An 18,403-nucleotide genomic window follows, 5' to 3' on the forward strand; every position below is an offset into this window, starting at 1 on the left:
AAGGAAGTTCCAGGAAAGAAGGACAATTTATTATTTCAAAAGAATGTTTCTCTCTTCTTTCCAAGTAAGTAATCAGTGGTTCTCAAACTTTTTCTGTCATGCCCCCCCTCAGGGGCCAAAAAATAATAATTCTCAAGCCCTCAGTTTGAGACCCACTGGTGTACACTCTACTACTCCCTATTAATCACTCTGTTACCTCAGGTAAGCACAGTAAATTGGCTCACAACTCTCCTCAGCAAAGCTTCCACGTAATGAACTCGTCCGGTTTTCCTTTGCTTTCTGCAGGGCTCCAGAGGTACAGGGAAAGTACACAGTTTTGGCAAGAGGGATCATGCTATTAAAAGAAACCTCAACATCCCAGTGGTGGTGAGAGGCTGGCTCTACAAACAGGTGAGTCTGAAAGTTAAAAAAAAAAAGAGCCCACCTGTGATGTATCTGGGAGCACATGTGAAACAGTCACGCACGTGTTCAGACCAGTCTCGGTAGTCACATTAAGTTTACCGTCCTTGCAGAAAGTGAGATGGTCCATCTGTCTGGAGTGGAGCAGGCGTTGGATAAACATTTACATCATTGTTGTGAGCAGTTAATGGTTCAATGAGGTTCTCTCCTTCCCCGAATCTGGTCTTTGTCTTTCTTATTCTTTGTAACAATATCATTTTGTGAAGAACATTGTGTTCTATGAACTCTAACATTTACAAAACGAGTGCTCACACTGCCTCTATTAAACCAGTTTAATCTGGACCTGAGTGTCTCACGAGAGCTCATAATCCTAAAAAGTACAAGACAAAAAGTCACAGACCAAACCCAGAGTTTGAGAACTACAAAACTGAGTTAAATGAGGCTGCAGCTTTGTGCCAAGTCCTGCGAAGAAAGAGATTAAATGAAATGCACTTATTGTTCTAATGACATGCACACGCACACACACACACACACACACACACACACACACACACACACACACACACACACACACACACACACACACACACACACACACACACACACACGAGTGCTATGTTCCCAAACTACGCTTTTTAATTAAAATGTGTCCCTGCGAGGAGGATTTCTCAATACTCCGTGTGTTGTGTTTTTTCCCCCTTCACCTCCAGGACAGCTCTGGAATGCGACTTTGGAAAAGGAAGTGGTTTGTTTTATCAGACTACTGCTTGTTTTACTACAAAGGTGAGTCTCTGAAAAGTGCACTTGGTCAGAGTTTAATTATGAAATCAGACATGCAAACTTTTATTGATACATTCCTTGATCAATGACAGCCTACAATTAGACATTTGGCATATCTATCTCACACTCTTGCCAGCTTTCTCTTCCACCTTCTTCTCCCTGCTTATTCATTTGAGTGTCTTATTATGGGAGGTAATCTTTGCCCATGTTTGCTGTAGTATCTACCTCCTCTGCTGCATTAATCACACTGAATAATAGATAAGCCACATGCCGCCTCGTGCCACGCGCTGCCACATGGCCTCTCCCAGACAAGAGTCACCCATGAATTATGCCTCGCTAATTTTCCTGCTGTTCATAAATCTGCAGTCCCTCGTAAACATCGTTAAAGATCTTGGCAGAGTTAGAGTTTGTTGTTTTGGAGGTAACCGTAACAGTACCTGTTTGTTTTCACAGACAGCCGAGAGGAGTCGGTGCTCGGCAGCATCCCTCTGCCCAGTTATGTCATTGCACCAGTCGAGCCTGATGACCACATAAACCGCAAATACGCGTTCAAGGTAACACTGAAGTGGCACTGAATCAGATCTACAAGGAGCTGTCATGTCTATGTGTGTATAGCCAGTGAAGCGTGTTCATTTATAGTTTTGCTACATCACCATTTGATAGCAATCCTCACATGCTGGGTACCCCCACTGTGGTCCCTGTAACACAGGAAGGCTGGTTGGGGTTCCCTGCTGCCTCCGTTGCATTTTGATTTCTCCTTCATGTTTTTTTTTTCTTTGAACACCGTCTGTGATTCACTGTTAGGCTGCGCACTGCACTTCAGTACGTGAGTGTCAGCCAACATGTTTCTCTAGCACAGAGCATTAAAAACAGTCAAGCATCAAAAAGCTGGAATCAGGTCAGCATTGTTTTACTTAATGTTTGATGATATTTTTCCTGATTTCCTTATTCCTCCTTTATATATATATATATATTTTTTTTTCTTTTCTTTTTTATTTTCTCCTGTGTGTATTTTGTTCTTCCTCCCCTGTTGTAGCAGTCAGCATCAAGTGCCATAAATCATTTGATTCAGCAGAACCTTAACTTTAAGTCTGGCTAATTTAAAATCTCAATTTCATATTTTCTTTGTTGGAGAATGGAGGAATTAAAACTATTTTTAGATAAATTGAACCAATGATAATTTGGTGTCCTTAGGAAGTTTTTCATTAAACAAATGAACTTGATGTTTTAGACTTAAGGATTTTATATTTATTTTATCTATAAAAGTGGTCTGTCTGATATGAGATCATTTATTCTGATTGGGTCCTTGGATACATGGGAGCCGGTTGCCTGTGAGTGACATGCAGGTTTGCATGCACAGCAAACATTCATTGAGCCTTCTTGGTCGATTAATCAACCAAAGCAGGACATGCTTCGGTTGTTTGAACAAAATATCACATGGTCACTTTTTTTTCAATATTGTGCAGCCCTAACACAAACCCTGTAGTGGATGTTACAGGATGGCTGCAGCACAACCTGGTACCTGTATTCTGGTGCAACAGAGTCAATGATGTGTGCATATTTGTTATTCAGGTGAAGCAGACTTGTGCCTGCTCTGATTTCATTCACTTATTGTGAGCAGTTGCTGTGTTTCAGTAGCCCCACCATTGTGCCGGAGAGGCTGCAGCAGGGCAGTCTTCAGTACAGTGTCCACAGTGTAAAAGCTTTGTTCTGATACTGAAATATGAATGGCACATAACTCGGGTGTAATACTGCACCTAATAGAGCCAGCCCATATTTTGATAGTAGTGTCATTCTTATCCGGAAGTGCGACAGAACTTGCATGCGGCAAAAAGGCATTTTCGCTCTTTCCTCTGTGAATTCTGCCAGAGGACAGCAAAGGGATTCATGTCTTTTGGTTACAGCAGGAGTGTTAACATTATCCAGCTCCTCCTTTGTGGAAACACGGAGCTTGTTGCAAAGAACAACAGTGCCTGAATGTTTGATGCACCACTGCAGCTTCAGGGCATTCCGCTGCAATCCGTTCAGCTCCTTTGTACTTTGGCTTTTGTTCTTGTATTCTGTGTGTGTGAGCGTGACTGCGTGTTCTTGTGTGGTACGTATCTTTTTTTAAGATCATATTACATACAACGGATTTGTTTGATAATTGCGCTGTGGGGGATATTAATTATACATTCAGCCTATTCACTGTCTCCTCCCACCACTTGCAGGGGAGTGTGTGTGTGTGAGAGGTTAGAGGAAATGAGCCAGGGCTCTGCTGTACCTCCCCGTATTTAAGAGATCTCTATTCCCCTCGGCTCTCCCTGAGCCATCATGCATTAAAGAGCAGGAGATTCATTAGGCGTATCTGAGGTGCTTTGGAAAATTTCTGTTACTGCTAAGTAAGCTTGACAACAGCTCAGCCGGCGCATGATGTTGTTCTACACTGAGAGACAATGAATCGCAGACCACAGTTACTACGACTACGGACTAGAGATGGTGACACTTGAGTTATTCTTTAAAGCAATTCAATAAGCACTTGAATGGAAATGCAAGAAAATATGTTGCGTAAGTTGGTACATTGCTTATCTGAGATATTCATACTGTGTCGTGAGGCCGTGATTGTGTGACTGATTGTGAGGAATCGAAAATACTTTTGATGCTCTCATTCTTGCTTCTGTGATGACTGCCACACGACCACAGCTGGATCCATTTCTGTCCTCTCTTATTGAGTCAGCACTGATCTGCTGTAACTTCCTGTTTTCTGTTCACTTATTTTGGCTCATTTCACTGTGTTTCTCTCATTCCCTGTTGGTCAATTGCCTCCCATTGTGACCCGGTGTGTGTGCGCGGGCGGAGTGAGTACTGTTCTCTGCGGGGCGGCCATCCTGAATCACACAGGCTTCCTGTCTTGCATGAATAGGTATTTGATTTCACTTGAGCCTCATCAGTGGACCGCCATACTCAGCTCATTTTGTTTCATATCTTGCTAGTATCTGCTGGATGCACATTTTTCTAGATGTGCATCGAAGCCTCATCGTGTACAGGCATGACTCCAGTCATCTGTAGACAATGCCAGAATCACTGGGGTGCCATGAGGTTTAGTAAACAACTTCACTGTGAACTTTTTTGAACCTCCAGTAAATTGGATTTTAAATGAAACAGAAATTGCACATTCAGTGTGGGACTCATCATTCTTCTTATATTTTCCAATCATTGGACAGTGTCAGGGCACAACGGTTACTCATTTGATCAATCTCACAAATGTATATGCTCAGTGGCTCTGGTATTTGTCTTGTCAGGCCCCATATCACTTATCACATCCTCATTATGATCTGAGTAGAGGGATGACACGGTTTCCCATACTCTTCTCTGATTTCATAACATTTCTTTGTGTTTGTTGTCATCAGCAATTTGCCCCTGCTGTACTTACAATACTTGAACAATAGAAACCACAATACAAGCTGTTAACTTGGTTTACAGCAGTGTGTGGCTTCACACATATTCTCATGTAAAGATAAAATCATTTTGGTACACATATTAAAGGAGAACTATTAAGCTTTTTTTTCATTGTGTGTTTCCCTTCAGTGTTTTATAAAGGTTCTTGTGCATGTAGTTAGTTAAAAAGTTAAAAAGTGAACATCTGCACCAACAGAGGCTCCTTTCTCCCACAGAAAACACTGCCCCTGAAATGCTTCTTCAGTAGTCCATGACTCAGTGACGTCACACTATGTCACCATTGTTTATGCCTGGTGGCTAATTTGACACCTACGAATTGATCTAGCACAGCTTCTCTGTTGACGTTAGTGGTGCTGGCTCAGGCATGTATGAGCTGACCAATCAGATGAGACCAGGTACATTAACAAAAAAACATTACTTACTAATCATTTGCACACTTTTATTGCATATATAGTCAATAAGGTCAACGTGTTTTGCAGATTTAAACTGAGACCATTCTGTATATGACTGTGAAGGAAGAAGAAATGTATATTTGGGAAGAAACAATAGGAAATGAAATACTCATTAGCTATGAGAGTGTGCAAAGGACTGATCTATAACCACCGCATAGAAGTAACAGAAGGTAAGAAAATGTGTGTTTTGTGTGTGTTTATCCTGACTTAAGTAGTAACAGATGCCCATAATATGCCTTTTCATTGCTACTCTATGGTTGTTTGCTGCTGTTGCCTTTTAATTTGTGTGCTACAGGGATTTTATATTTTTTTGCATAAGCTTTTCTTAAAAAGCAGTTGGAAAATATAACCTGTGAAATGTTTTTCTTTTTTTTGGTAAGTATTCACATTGTTTCCGCTGCAGCACTTTGCTCCCACCCTGTTCTTCTTTTTTTTGCAGTATTGCTGCAAACTTTGTCCTCACTGAGGTGACGGCTGTCAGTCTCAGTAAACATGAAAGCAAAGTTTTCCACTCATCAGCCTCCCTGACACATTTTTCCTGTCCTCTGTAAGAAGTTCTCATATCCATCCTCTCTCTCTCTCTCTCTCTCTCTCTCTCTCTCTCTCTCTCTCTCTCTCCCTTTCTCTCTTTGATAGGCGAGCCATACAGGAATGCGCTCCTACATTTACAATAAGAACTCTGTGATTGGCTCACAGGCAGAACACTGCGGGATGCGGACATATTTCTTCAGTGCGGACACACAGGAGGACATGAATGGTTGGATCCGGGCCATGAACCAGGCTGCGCTGATGCAGCAGAGTCACACCATTAAGAGGTTGGCCTTGCTCTACAGAGTAGGATTCACCTCTCCCATTGGTTGATTTTCTAGTACTAACATCTCCCCTTTCATAAAGGTCTCTGTGAACTGGACATGTCCTGAGAAGTTATCATAAAGTCAACCTGGGTCACAGTATTCAACCAAATAGTACTCTGTAGTCATCAGTTGACTAGTCCATAATGTCTGTTAATCACAGTCGAAGTTTCATAACTGAAATTCACTCTTTTTATTTTTTACCTGGTAGGTAGTTTATCCGCATGAGCAGTTTTTCACAGCAGGTCCAACCCTGTCCGTATGTTCTGGGGCACTGAGATGTCTGCAGTTTCTCTCTCTCTCTCTCTCTCTCTCTCTCTCTCTTTCTCTCTCTCTCTCTCTCTCTCTCTCTCTCTCTTTCTCTCTGTGTGTGTGTGTGTGTGTGTGTGTGTGTGTGTGTGTTGTGTGTGCGTGTGTGTGTAAAGTGCACCTGGGTCTGTTATAGATGAGGTTTAAGAGATTTTCTACTGCAGAATGAGTTTTTATAACACTTGTCACATTGCACAAAGCAGATTTGAATGTGGAATCTTTTAAGATATTCATGGCTGTGTATCTGCAATACAGTCTGTGACTCTTGTTTCTGTGCTGAATGCATCACAAACTGCATTAAGACAAGTGAGATTTGTCAAATGTGCTGCATGATTTGAATGGTCTGTGCAGTAGTGCCACCTAGAGGCCGATGTGAGTCAGTACTCCTCATTTTTGTATTTTGGAAAGCACTCTGCATTCCACATGGTAATCTTAGTTTATTATAGTTTATATTAAATGCTTTGCACTAATGAAGAAATAATAAATATCACTTTATTATCCACTCTTGTGTAATGTAAGTACTTGCCATTTAGCATGAGACTATGTAATATTAATTATAATAATCATAATAATGATGATAACATTGAGAACTTGCATGCATATATATATATATATATATATATATATATATATATATATATATATATATATATATATATACACACACATGAATAATAACCTAAGCAAGTAAATACTTGAATTAAAAGCAGTTTTTATAAAATTAAGTTTTAAAACGACACTGACGTGGTTTGAATGATTCTCAAAGCAAGGTTATTGAATTACTCCCTTTGGTCTCTGATCTTTTCCAGGAGAAACTCAGCAAAGGCAAATTACCTTTAAGGTCACAAAAGGTTAATTTGAAAGTCCATTGCTTTTTTTTTATCCACTGCTTAATTCTGTGTAATCCCTTGTTTAAAGAACAGTGCTGCACTTCATCATAATATACAGTGAAGAGTGGAATTAGACGACGTCTGAATAACTAGAAGAGTGTAGCTGTGTGTAATGGTTGAAAAAATGAAGCACTTTAACACTTCAGTGCATACTCTACAAAGCAATTTGTTTCAGTCGTTCACAGGCAGAATAACTTTTGCTGATACATTTAATCATCCTGTCTCTTTTTTCACAGAGAGGTGGAGAAGCCAAAGAAGGCTGTGCAGCAGGCGGTCCCGCAGACCAACCATGTCCACATCAACCAGAGCTCACCTCAGCCAGAAAGCCTTTGCAGGACAGACAGAGATGACCCTCCGGATAAAAGCGTTCAACTGGGTCATGGAGATGAGGTGAGGTACGGATTGGAGATCCAAGCGAGGCCCAGCCAGTCGGCCACGGAGGAGAGAGCAGAGAGACTGTCTCCAGATTCTGTCGATGGTGCCGTCCACAAGAATGGACAGCAAACTGTCATCCAAGTGACTCTGGCACCGGAACAGAACGGCAATCTTGTGTATCAGAGGGGATTTGGGTCGCGGCCGGACCCTGAGAAACATGTGCAGAGGAAGAACACGCTGGCTCAGGTGGAGCAGTGGGTCAAAGTTCATAAAGGTGACCCATCGAAGAGGTCAGTTTGACTTTATACAGTCAGTTTGAATTGACCAGACTGCAGATAGTAGAAGGAAGATAGATAGTAAAAAAAAAACTTGAGTAAATGCTGCCTTCTAGTGGCTAGAAGGCTGATAGAAAATAGAGAAATAATTCTCATTGTGAACAGATGATATGAAATTCCTTGAAATACCTCTGTGTTTTTCTCTCTCAGCACTCCCTCGGCTGAGTATAACCTCCCTCGGCGGACTCCTCCCCTAAAGCCCAAAGCCAGCGCAGCCGATGCCACCTATCAGTCGCTGCCAAAGTCTCCCCGTCTCCCGTCTGGCAGCAACTCCCCTCCAGCAACATGCAACCTGCCCAGTGACTACAAGTACGCCCACGACCGCCTCAGCCACTTCCGCATGTCCACTGATGAACGTATGGCCACCAAGGAGGGAATGGTGTGGCAGCTGTACGAGTGGCAGCAGCGGCAGCAGTTCCGTCACGGCAGCCCCACCGCCCCCATCTACACCGGGCCCAACTTCACAGACTCTTCATCTTTCAGAGTTACTGTAGAGATGCCGCGCTCCATCTCAGTCCCTCCGTCCCCATGTGAAGTCCCACCATCAGTCCCCTCCTCCTTCAAGCCCCTGTCCCCACGCCGGCCACACACTCCATCAGACAGACGCACAGTCAGGCCCCTGGATGAAGTCCTAACCGGGGACAGCACAAGATCCAGCTCCCCCGGCCATATTTGTGCCCAGCTCTCTCAGGTAGGATACACACTCATGAAGCACTGCTGTTCCCGCTGACATATTCGTTTTTTTATTTAAGGTGAACATGGTCGCTGTAGTATATTTATTATAGCAGTGTAAACGTGTAACATAAATTTAAACTAAAATCATTAAAAAAAGTTTTATTAATATCTGGTTGTTGTAAAATCGGGGGAAGTTTCAAAGGCCACACATAATTTCTGGACCTTTACAGTAGAAAAAAACGTTGCAGCATTCTTCTGAACAATTGAAGTAAATGGGAACTACTGACAAAAAAGAGCCCTATAAAACTTATCTGGTGTATTCCAAGTCTACAGAAACCCTCAGATCCCAGATTGACGGATTGATTGTTATTGAATTAGAGCTGAAATCTTCACTGTAGCTGCTAAGCTCCAGGGTGAGGAAGGTTTGCAAGCTTCACAGGTGGCTAAGGGTGTAAATTAGGTGTAAAACAAGTCCCCCCACCCACTTCACTGACTTTCTAGATGCATAGGGTTGAGTAGATAATGACTGGATTTTAATTTCTGGGTGAATTTATTCTTTAATCACTGATTATGTTGATAAATATTTAAAAGCATTTGTAATCATTCTCTGGTTCTAGATCCCTTAATATGAGAATTGGCTGTAGCATGAATAAAATATCTTTTAGTTGTAGACTGTTGGTTGGACAAAAGTGATGTCACTTCTGCTCCTGGGAGTTCACTAGTTTCTTACACTCAGTAGGCAAAATAATTGATTCATTAAGCTCATACTTTGCAGATCAGTGTCTCCTTGATGTTTTCAAACAGGCAAAGAGTAATGGTGATTGGGGAGGGGTAGCAGTAGGCTCCCTCCCAGTGTGGCATTAGGCTGCTGTTACACTCGTAGTAAGACCAGTTGAAGTGTGTCATCTACCCCGAAAGATGGAGTCCCTTTGCCCAACATGTGCTGTGTGTGCAGGATAAATGACTGTGGATGACAGATGGAGGTTAGTCTCACCCCAAAGTTACTGTCAGCAGCTTGTCATTGGCATGGGACTCAATTGAAATATGATGATTCGCATGCAGAAAGCCAAATGACAACAGTCTCATTCTCACGGTAACTCTGGATAGAGAGGTATCTATTGACTTGTGGGATGTTGTGTGAGCTCACAAGGACACCATGGGAAGATTAGCAGGAGGAGCATGAGAAGGCTCCGAACTTTGATGCTCATGTGAATCGCTCGCTGATTCACACAGTCCACACCCAGGCCCCACTCCACAGGTGGTGTGAGCATGTGCGAGTGAAAGTTTGGCTGCTCCGCCGTTCCCCAAACCGTCAGACAGCACCGCCACCGCCGCAGGAGACGGAACGAGGGGCCGTCCTGTCATCCACACCCTGCGCCGTCTGCCTACCACACCCTCCACATGTGAAAAGATCTCCCTCCAAACCGTCACCACATTCGCCAACACACACAAGCCTCACGACCGACCCGTTGGCCTCGCACAAGTAAACAAAGTGTTGCAGATGCTCTGTTTCCTCCCTCATTCACCCGAGTGTCAGGACACTAATTATAACCATAAAATAGAATGACGCACAATTATGGAGAGCCCTTTAGAAAGAAGATAAATTTTAACAAAGGGAGCCACAGTGACTGTGCAGGAGGGAGCGATGTTTATGGGAACTAAATTTAGTCTGTAATGAACTTAAGTTTTGGTGCGCCCAGCATCTTTGAGGTTGATGGTGCTCTCTGGCTGGAGTGCGCTTCAGTAATAGCGCTCTGTATACCTCTGTGGAATATCATTAAGAAGTATATTTTATTAGCAGCTAATCCAATTTGCCCAGGGCTCCTCAGCACCCTATAAACATCGCTACTCTATCTCAAACATCAGCAGCGGTCTCTTTCTTCTGATCTCGCATTTAAATAAAAAACCTATTATACAGCAAAAAAATAGTGGCCTGGGAATCTCAAAGGGAATGGCTTACAGTGCTTCTCTTGCTGGTAGCAAACAAATGTTATTTTAAGAAAGCAGGTTTAGTATAATTTATGTGTAGTTAATTAAATCTCTTGTTGTTTGTGTCCTTTTAAGGTTCAGTAGTGGGCCCGTTTTTTCGCTAATTCTGTGTGTTAAGCAAAAACGTCAAATTTCCCAGGCCCTGTAGCGTGTAAAAACTCAGGGCAACACCTTGTTTCGAAAAAGAGTAGGAGTGATGAAAGGGAGAAAGGCACGGATGAAAAAATAAATCTGCTGTGTCGTCAAGTTTGTTTGCAGACTTGGAGGCAATGGTTTAACTTTGATTCAGTGTGATAGAGTGGTCCATCCCTCCCTTTCAACGCTCTATTGAAGATTACTTAGTGAATTAGACATTCTGTTTGATTTGACTCTATTAGATCTGTAATAACAAGTTGATGAATTTTGTTTCTCCACAGACTTCCCAAATAGAGAGAAGGTCCATGCCAGCCATGGGCTACATCACACACACCGTCAGCGCGCCCAGCTTGCACGGCAAAACGGTATGAAGCTCTTTATTACATTCAAGACTTCACTCGATTTTATTGAAACCCAGATTCCAAAACAGCTGTGATGCTGTGTAAAACATTAATTAAACATTTTTTTGACGTGTACTTAATTGAAAACAGTACAAAGAAAATGTATGTAATACTTTTCGATAAACACAGTCTGTGATTGCCTCCTGATTTTATTTATGTTTTCCACAGCGTCCCAACTACTTTTGGAATGCGGTCGTAACAAATGTAGCTGTCATATATTCAAAATATAGTTTTCCACTTAAAAAAATATTAATTTCCCTAAAACATTGACTTTATGTATTTTGATTACATATCAAATTCACATGTCATTCCATTTGTAATGCATTACTTTAAATGTATAAGACTTGAACAATTGCATTAACTCAATTTGAATAGACTGAGTTTTTTGATTTATTCGCATCGACTCAACATGATAGAAATACTTCACATTAAATAGAGAGTAGAAATACATGGACATTTTATATGTAATCGAAAAATGAAATAAAGTCAATGTTTTAGTGAAATCATTTTTTTGAGTAAGACTGTCGATCCAGTTATGAATATCTAAACCTGACTGACTGGTTTTGTTAACCCCAATAAACCTGGTATAATTTTAAGCCATTATGATTCGGGATGCACTGATTAATCTGCTGATATTTGCCTTGTTGACTTCTATCGGCACATCAGATGACATTCACTGACAGCACTGGTCGATCATTATCTTATGTGTCACATCAGTTTTGTACTGGCACATTCACGAGGGACTGGCCAGCTCTGCCATCGATTTGTAAGACTCTAAAAAAGTACAAAGAAAATTGTGCAGATAGATGTATAGAAGCAGGCATTTTTCAGAAACAAATGAATCTTTAAATGTGAAAAAAGATTAAATTAAATGTTCTTTCGTAAATGTGTACTGATAATTTCAAAGATATTGTAATGAAGGACTCAGTGACAGTTTAGTTAGTTAGTTTTTTTTGGTAAAGAATTTGTTCTTTTCCTGCCCTAAAAGTTGGAATAAATAACAACAAAAATCAAGTATCAAACCACAAAAAACCCCCTTGGTATCAGCTATTGGCCAAATTGTTACCAGCTTTGGCCAAGAATTTTAAAATCGGTGCAACCCTGATTGTGATAACAGTTTCAGTTCAGTTGTTATCAGTTCTGATAACTCTTATCTTCAGACAGTTTGTGATAGAACAATAAACCATCCTCCCAGGCTACATGTTGCAGCTCCAGCTTTTACATATTAAGTTTGATGATGCAGAAGGATACTGGCCTCTCAGCCGCTTGACTTTCTCAGCTAATGTACTGCCCATATGGTTCTCAAGTATTTTCTCTCATCCCTCTGCCCTTTCACTGGCCTCCGGCCGCCTAAACCCGGGCTCGGCTTCAGCCAGAGGAGCTGACTCTGCTCCTCATTCAGCTTCGGAGGCACCAGGCCAAGATGGCTGGTGTGCATAGCCCCGGCGATGCGTTCGCTCACTTGCAGCACCACCAGCACAACGGCCTTCTAGGCCCCAGCATGCAGGTCAGGGGCCCCGTTCTTCCCTAACTTCCTCTACAACACACTGCAACCCCTGCCAGTGCATTGTGGTCCCCCTGTCCCTCAGCCAGTCCCATACATTAATTCTCTGTCATTCATAAGGCTGTGTGGTCTGTCGGCATTGCTCGGTTGCCTTGTTTGTTCAACCATTTCGGCTTGTGCTGTGCTGCACTCCAGACTGTCCAGTCTGCCTTTAAGCTTCACTGTTTTTCAGTCAGTGCGAGTCATCCACCTCGCTCATAACGTTAAAAACGTTCCAGAGGTTTGTGCTATTCTATTTGTATAAAGTAATATGCCATCCTTGAAGCATGTTGCTTGTGCCTGCACTTTATACATTTCCTTCCAAAGTCACAAAAAGAATATGTGATGAATTCAGCACATTTATACGTATGTGTGTGTGTGTGTGTTTGTGTGTGCTCTGATAAATCTTTGCTCTTGATGTTTTCATTCTGAAGCAGCCATTGGGCCACAGTCTTAGCCTGTTCGCAAACAGTGCATTGCTGTGAGACTAGCACACCACAATGAAGCTGCAACAGTGCTCTGTAATGACAGCTCCACCCAGTTTCTAACATCCAACCATTCTCTGGCCATCCTCCATGCGTGCACTCACTTTGACCACATGTCATGCACGAGACCTGTGTTGCTCAGTCATGTATGAGGTCAAACATGAGACATTAAACCAGTTCAAAAATGACACCATTACTTAATTACAGTTTGTCTTCACTAGCTGTGGATAAAAATACAGAGGTAGAAGTAAACTGTAATTGAGAACCGAGTTAATTAAAGTTCTGTTTGCGGGAAAATAAAAGGCTTAGGAGTCATCTGGTCACCCATTATCCTTTTGCAGCTTCATTTCAAATGATTTATCTCTCCACTGCTCATTTAAAGGCTGATGATACTTACATACAACTGAAGAAGGACCTGGAGTATCTAGATCTGAAGGTGGGCCCCAACAAAGTAAATGCCACTTTATCCTTTTTCATCCTCTTCTCCATCTCCCTTCTGTGGACTGCAATCTTGTTCTCCTGCTGCTGCCTCCAACATCTGCCTCCCTGTTTCCCCCTTTTACCCTGTCTGTCCTCTGCTCTGCGCTCTGCTTTTTTCTACTGTCTCCTTATGAATGAATTATCATGTCTTTTAACTGCCTTCCTATTATGTAAATTATATTTATGACAATAAGAAACAATTTTGCCTTAACAGTCTTGGTGAATCCAACAGATGGTCCAATGTGAATGACATAGAGTGACACAAATATTTGGCTTCTTGCACTTAAATTGAAGTCCTGATGTTCAGTTTGTCCATTGATTGATAGGACTGTACTTTCACATGCAGTAACACCTGTAGTTTTTATAAGCACATGGTTGGATTTCCTTACTCTTTGTGTCATGTGACCTCCAATTCCTTTGTGAGTGTTAGAAATAGTATCATTGCAAATGCCTATTACAGCTGTTCTTTAGCAGTCTGTCTCATGTAGCCAGCTACTGGCATATATTCCATTTACACCTGTGCAAAGCATTTGATCCTAATTTGTATGTATAACACCCCAACGAATTAATCAGAAACATGGGTTGTGTTTTGGAATGGAGGGAGGTCATCCAACGATGTACTGTAACTCCTCTCCATTTCCTTCGTTTCAAAACAGATCCAAAGTATTGACCCGATGATCGTTTCAGTACACAATGTGTTTGAAAACTCCACTCCGAGTTTTGGGTACTTTTGGAATGTAAGGATGGTGTGCATACAAAGTGAAAACAGACCATTTTTCACTGCTTTTCAAAAAGGAATGTGATGCATCCCTGGAACCTATGCAGGATTTTGCTCATGGATATCTTGATCCGATCATTCACTGTGCTCTGTGAGATTTGAGATGATGGAAAGGAAGTAGTCATGTCAGAGGGCTTCCTCGCATGCTGTTAAGCATTTCTGAATGCTTTGAATGTTTGTCATGATGTCTTCACTTTGCTTTTGTTTTGCCTGTTAGAGTGTAAGGGATGACCCAATGGTGCTCTTTAAGAAACAGACTGGCAATGTGATTCCGATGTGGCCTTGACAATGTTAGGGCCTCTAGTTTCATTGTGGTAACTGGCAGAAACTGACAGCAACATGAGGTGTGTTCACCGCGGAGTACTTCAGAAACTTAGCAGTCTTTAAGAGAGGACTTAAATAAAAATGTTAATGTCAACAATACTAGATCCCAACAATGCCCTTTAATTCACTTTAAGCCTAATCCAATAATGAATAAAACATATTCAAGTCCTCTAGTTCCAGTTTTTCATTTGGATCTGCATCAAGATCCATGCTCTTTTCCCTTAGAAGTTCACGAAAACATCTTGCAATGAAAGAAAGAAAGAGAGAAAGTAAGACCAGTCTGATGGATTCGGCCCAGATCTGCAACAAAATTTGATGGGGTCTAATCTGGGCCAAGACCCAAACATACCTTTATGGTGGAGGTAACAAAGATGGCACTCCGAGCTATCCAAAAATGTAAAAAGAGCAATATGAAAACAAATAAAAAATTGAGAATATAAAAATATAAAAGGAGCTAGATGAAAATATGAAAATAGGGTTAATACAAAAATATATATTAATAGAATTATATTGCATTAAGTTGGTAAACATCTGTATCTTTCAAAAATCAGTGTCTTAGGTCTGTAACACAGGCTTTCCTTTAAAAACATGTTGTTTCATAGCCCAAGCTAAGATATCCTGGTGATCACTAATTTTCCCAGCCTTGACAAAGCTCCCTCCAGAACCACAGAATACATTATAAAACTGTTCTCACAGGCCGTGTAGCGCTTCACATGACGGGTAATTGACTTTGACATGTAAAGTAGGTAGAATGCCCCTTTAACTGAGCCTTCCTTCGTTTGCGCTGGTACATACCGCCGTGTTGGGTGTGGTGATCCTTATGTGGGTGTTTTATGAATATTCCACCCACACTTTTTGGCTTCATGCATTACTGACTGTGACAGAAGACTGGAAGACAAATCTTCAGCCCGTTATCTGAAGCAGCCCCTGTATCATCATACTGATACCGTTATAAATGACCAAAACCAAGAATAGAAGAACAAAGTATATTAATCTCAGATATTTTCTGAGATATAGGGATATAACTGGATTATACAGACCTTGAAATAATAAAATGATTTGATTCAGTACTTGTTGTACTATGTTTGAATCTCTAATGCAATCCTGCTGAATGAAACAGGATATTACATCTTTATAATACAAAAGGCAACAACAGCATATTTCAAGAATAAGCCAGTTGTTACTGTTTATGCACATGGAATTGGTTAACTAAAAAGCAACTACAGTATCTTAAGTACTAATTTAGTGGCGAAGGAGAAGCATTCCCTTATTTTTAGCCCTGCTAGGGGCTAGTCTCCGGGGATGGCAGATTTCTCTCTGGCTGCAGGCAGTTGTGATTTGTTTGTCCAGAGGCCGATAGATCTCACTGATGAACTGGAATTTACACTGTCGTCTACCATGTGAAATTAGAGGCCTGCATAACAGAGTTAAACATTTACAGGTGACGCGCTGTAGCTCACATCCTTCCATTGTAAACACAATGTTTCTGAATCAGAAGAGCAACATTGTCCTCTCTAATGGTTCATATAAATTAACCAAGTTATCAGGGCTGGGTTGTATGGTCTTAAAATAGTGTTGCAATGTTTTAAGGCGATACACGATAAATATCTCGATATTTTGTATTTGCGATCAATATTGTAGGGACTGCTATTGGTTATTTCACAGAGATTTTTGGCAAATAACCATCAGTATGTGGATTTAATGACTAAAGACATTTGCACATCAAGTCTGTCATTCAAAATTGCCCCCAGTTGTCAATCATGTTTGAACACTGACTGTGAGACTTTCGTCCGTCAGTTTTTTTTCTGATGTGATGTGTGGGTGGATTAAAAACGACGCATGTGAAAATAACAGACTTGGTGTGCTAAGGACTTACATGTATAAAAGGCAAACATTAGAACAAATAGAATAGTCTTTATTAGTACTGTAATGTTGCCTTTAAAACCAAAAGAAGAAAACACTGGAGCTATTTCACGATATGATGACACATAGTCTTATTTTATTGGGAATATTTGATATGACATAATATCGATATATTGCCCAGCCCTACTGGCAATTTAACATACTTACAGTAATAGTGGCCAGGAAAGAGCAGCTTTGGGGGGGTTATTATTTCCCTGAACACACAAATGCAGAAACTCTCTCTGCATAGATGTTTTTACTTAGCTTCTGCACAAAGTTTTGTTATAGCAACTCACGCTCATGCCTCTTTTTTGTACACATTTTTTTTCCTCATTATTTTTTAAGACCCATCCAGTTTGATTTGTCTAACAGTGTCACTGTATGAAGAAAAGTTGTTGTTATCTGTTTACTGGAAGTTTTTAAAGTAAACTTATTCAAAAATATTTCATTGGATTATTGATATTGAAGGTTTTATTTCACTTGTGGCTGTTGGGAATTTCAGGTTACTGGACGTGAAAGTTTAAAAACAGAAAGACCATCAAGGCCTGTGAAAATAGCAGAAAGTGATGCTGATGTAAGTGAATCATTTTGTTCTCAGGACTTAAAGGATAATCACCCTGTTTATCCGTCTCTCCTTTTCTTTAAGATCTCCGTTTCCGACTTCTTACAATCCAAACTACAGAGAAGATCTGACTTTACTGTGTGGTTTAGTGTGGTTTGTGTGTGTGTGTGTGTGTGTGTGTGTGTGTGTGTGTGTGTGTGTGTGTGTGTGTGTGTGTGTGTGTGTGTGTGTGTGTGTGTGTGTGTTCTCAAGTTGTGGTAAACAGAGGCTGTGGAGGGAAGGGAACGTATGTACATTGCAACACTGTGGGGACACCCATCCACACAGCACAGTGAGGGCCTGAGAGTATCGACCACAGCTTTTATTTTCCTCCCTGCAATTTAAAGGGAAAAATACATGTAATGGGAGTTTTAGATGTTGAGCTGTTAAATTTTTCAGTTTGATTTGCCTGATCCTGCTTTTCTCACTCTTTGTTTTCCGCTGAATGGAGGTAAATAGGATGGATGTCCTGGCTTTTCATCATTAGCATTGTTCCACTTTAACAATTTATAAGAAATTGCCAGTAAATTTGTCTGAACAATGAATATTTCATGCAATTAAAAACAACAATATACGGCAGCAAAATAAAAACAGCTTAATTATTAATTGAACAGAATGATAAATAGATCTGAGGGAAAAAAATACACTGCGTGAGGAAGACTGTGAACTAAGGCAGTCTTATGTTGTTTTCATAAACACATAACCCAATTCTGGGAAAACAAATCTGTCACTCTCAATAAACACGCTTTTCTCCAAAAGTGAATTTGAAAATATGGATTTTTGATTATGATTACTCATAATGGGTATTACCCGATCTTGCCCCCCGAACCAGACAGCGTAGAGCCTTTTGATATTTCTCTCACTGTGCTGATGAGAGGAATTCCTTTGGGCTTTTCACATAGATGAGCCTTATTGACATATTTACAGACAGCGAGGACTACAGTAGACGATCAATTCGTCTCATTTTGCTGCGTCGAAGACAAGAATGGAGCAGTCGACCTCTCTGTTGTCAACAGATACTGGATCTCGTCGGCCCCGTTTGTTGTTTTTTTCTCTGTTGCATCTTGTCTACACTTGATTGTATACTCGGAGATTAGATTTTATCCTTTGTCTTTTCTTTATTGTTTATTTTTTCTCATGATTTTTTCACTTCAGGTGAAATTAAGTCGACTGTGTGAGCAAGACAAGATTCTGCAGGAGCTTGAGGCCACGATACGCACTTTGAAGGAGGACAAGGTTTTTCTCTTATACATTCACAAAA

The 18,403-nt window shown here is 41.0% G+C and overlaps 1 protein-coding gene across 27 annotated transcripts in view; it reads left to right on the plus strand.

The window, feature by feature from the left end:
- Positions 1-18,403, plus strand: part of plekha7b (pleckstrin homology domain containing, family A member 7b) — a 75,710-nt gene that overhangs the window by 45,577 nt on the left and 11,730 nt on the right. For 8 of the 27 annotated variants that reach the window (XM_037095521.1, XM_037095518.1, XM_037095541.1 and 5 more), the window contains 12 exons: positions 286-390; positions 1,110-1,182; positions 1,633-1,733; positions 5,706-5,884; positions 7,356-7,784; positions 7,980-8,520; positions 10,910-10,993; positions 12,402-12,536; positions 13,440-13,508; positions 14,194-14,274; positions 17,044-17,115; positions 18,298-18,378. In XM_037095521.1, coding sequence (XP_036951416.1) covers positions 286-390; positions 1,110-1,182; positions 1,633-1,733; positions 5,706-5,884; positions 7,356-7,784; positions 7,980-8,520; positions 10,910-10,993; positions 12,402-12,536; positions 13,440-13,508; positions 14,194-14,274; positions 17,044-17,115; positions 18,298-18,378 — 1,950 coding nt within the window. Of the gene's footprint in view, positions 1-285; positions 391-1,109; positions 1,183-1,632; positions 1,734-3,902; positions 4,082-5,096; positions 5,240-5,705; positions 5,885-7,355; positions 7,785-7,979; positions 8,521-10,909; positions 10,994-12,401; positions 12,537-13,439; positions 13,509-14,193; positions 14,275-17,043; positions 17,116-18,297; positions 18,379-18,403 lie in introns of those variants that run through there. The other 19 variants (XM_037095524.1, XM_037095525.1, XM_037095546.1 and 16 more) reach the window with 17 other exon arrangements.

This window comes from Acanthopagrus latus, chromosome 4 (assembly GCF_904848185.1).
Source record: "Acanthopagrus latus isolate v.2019 chromosome 4, fAcaLat1.1, whole genome shotgun sequence".
Lineage (NCBI taxonomy): Eukaryota > Metazoa > Chordata > Actinopteri > Spariformes > Sparidae > Acanthopagrus > Acanthopagrus latus.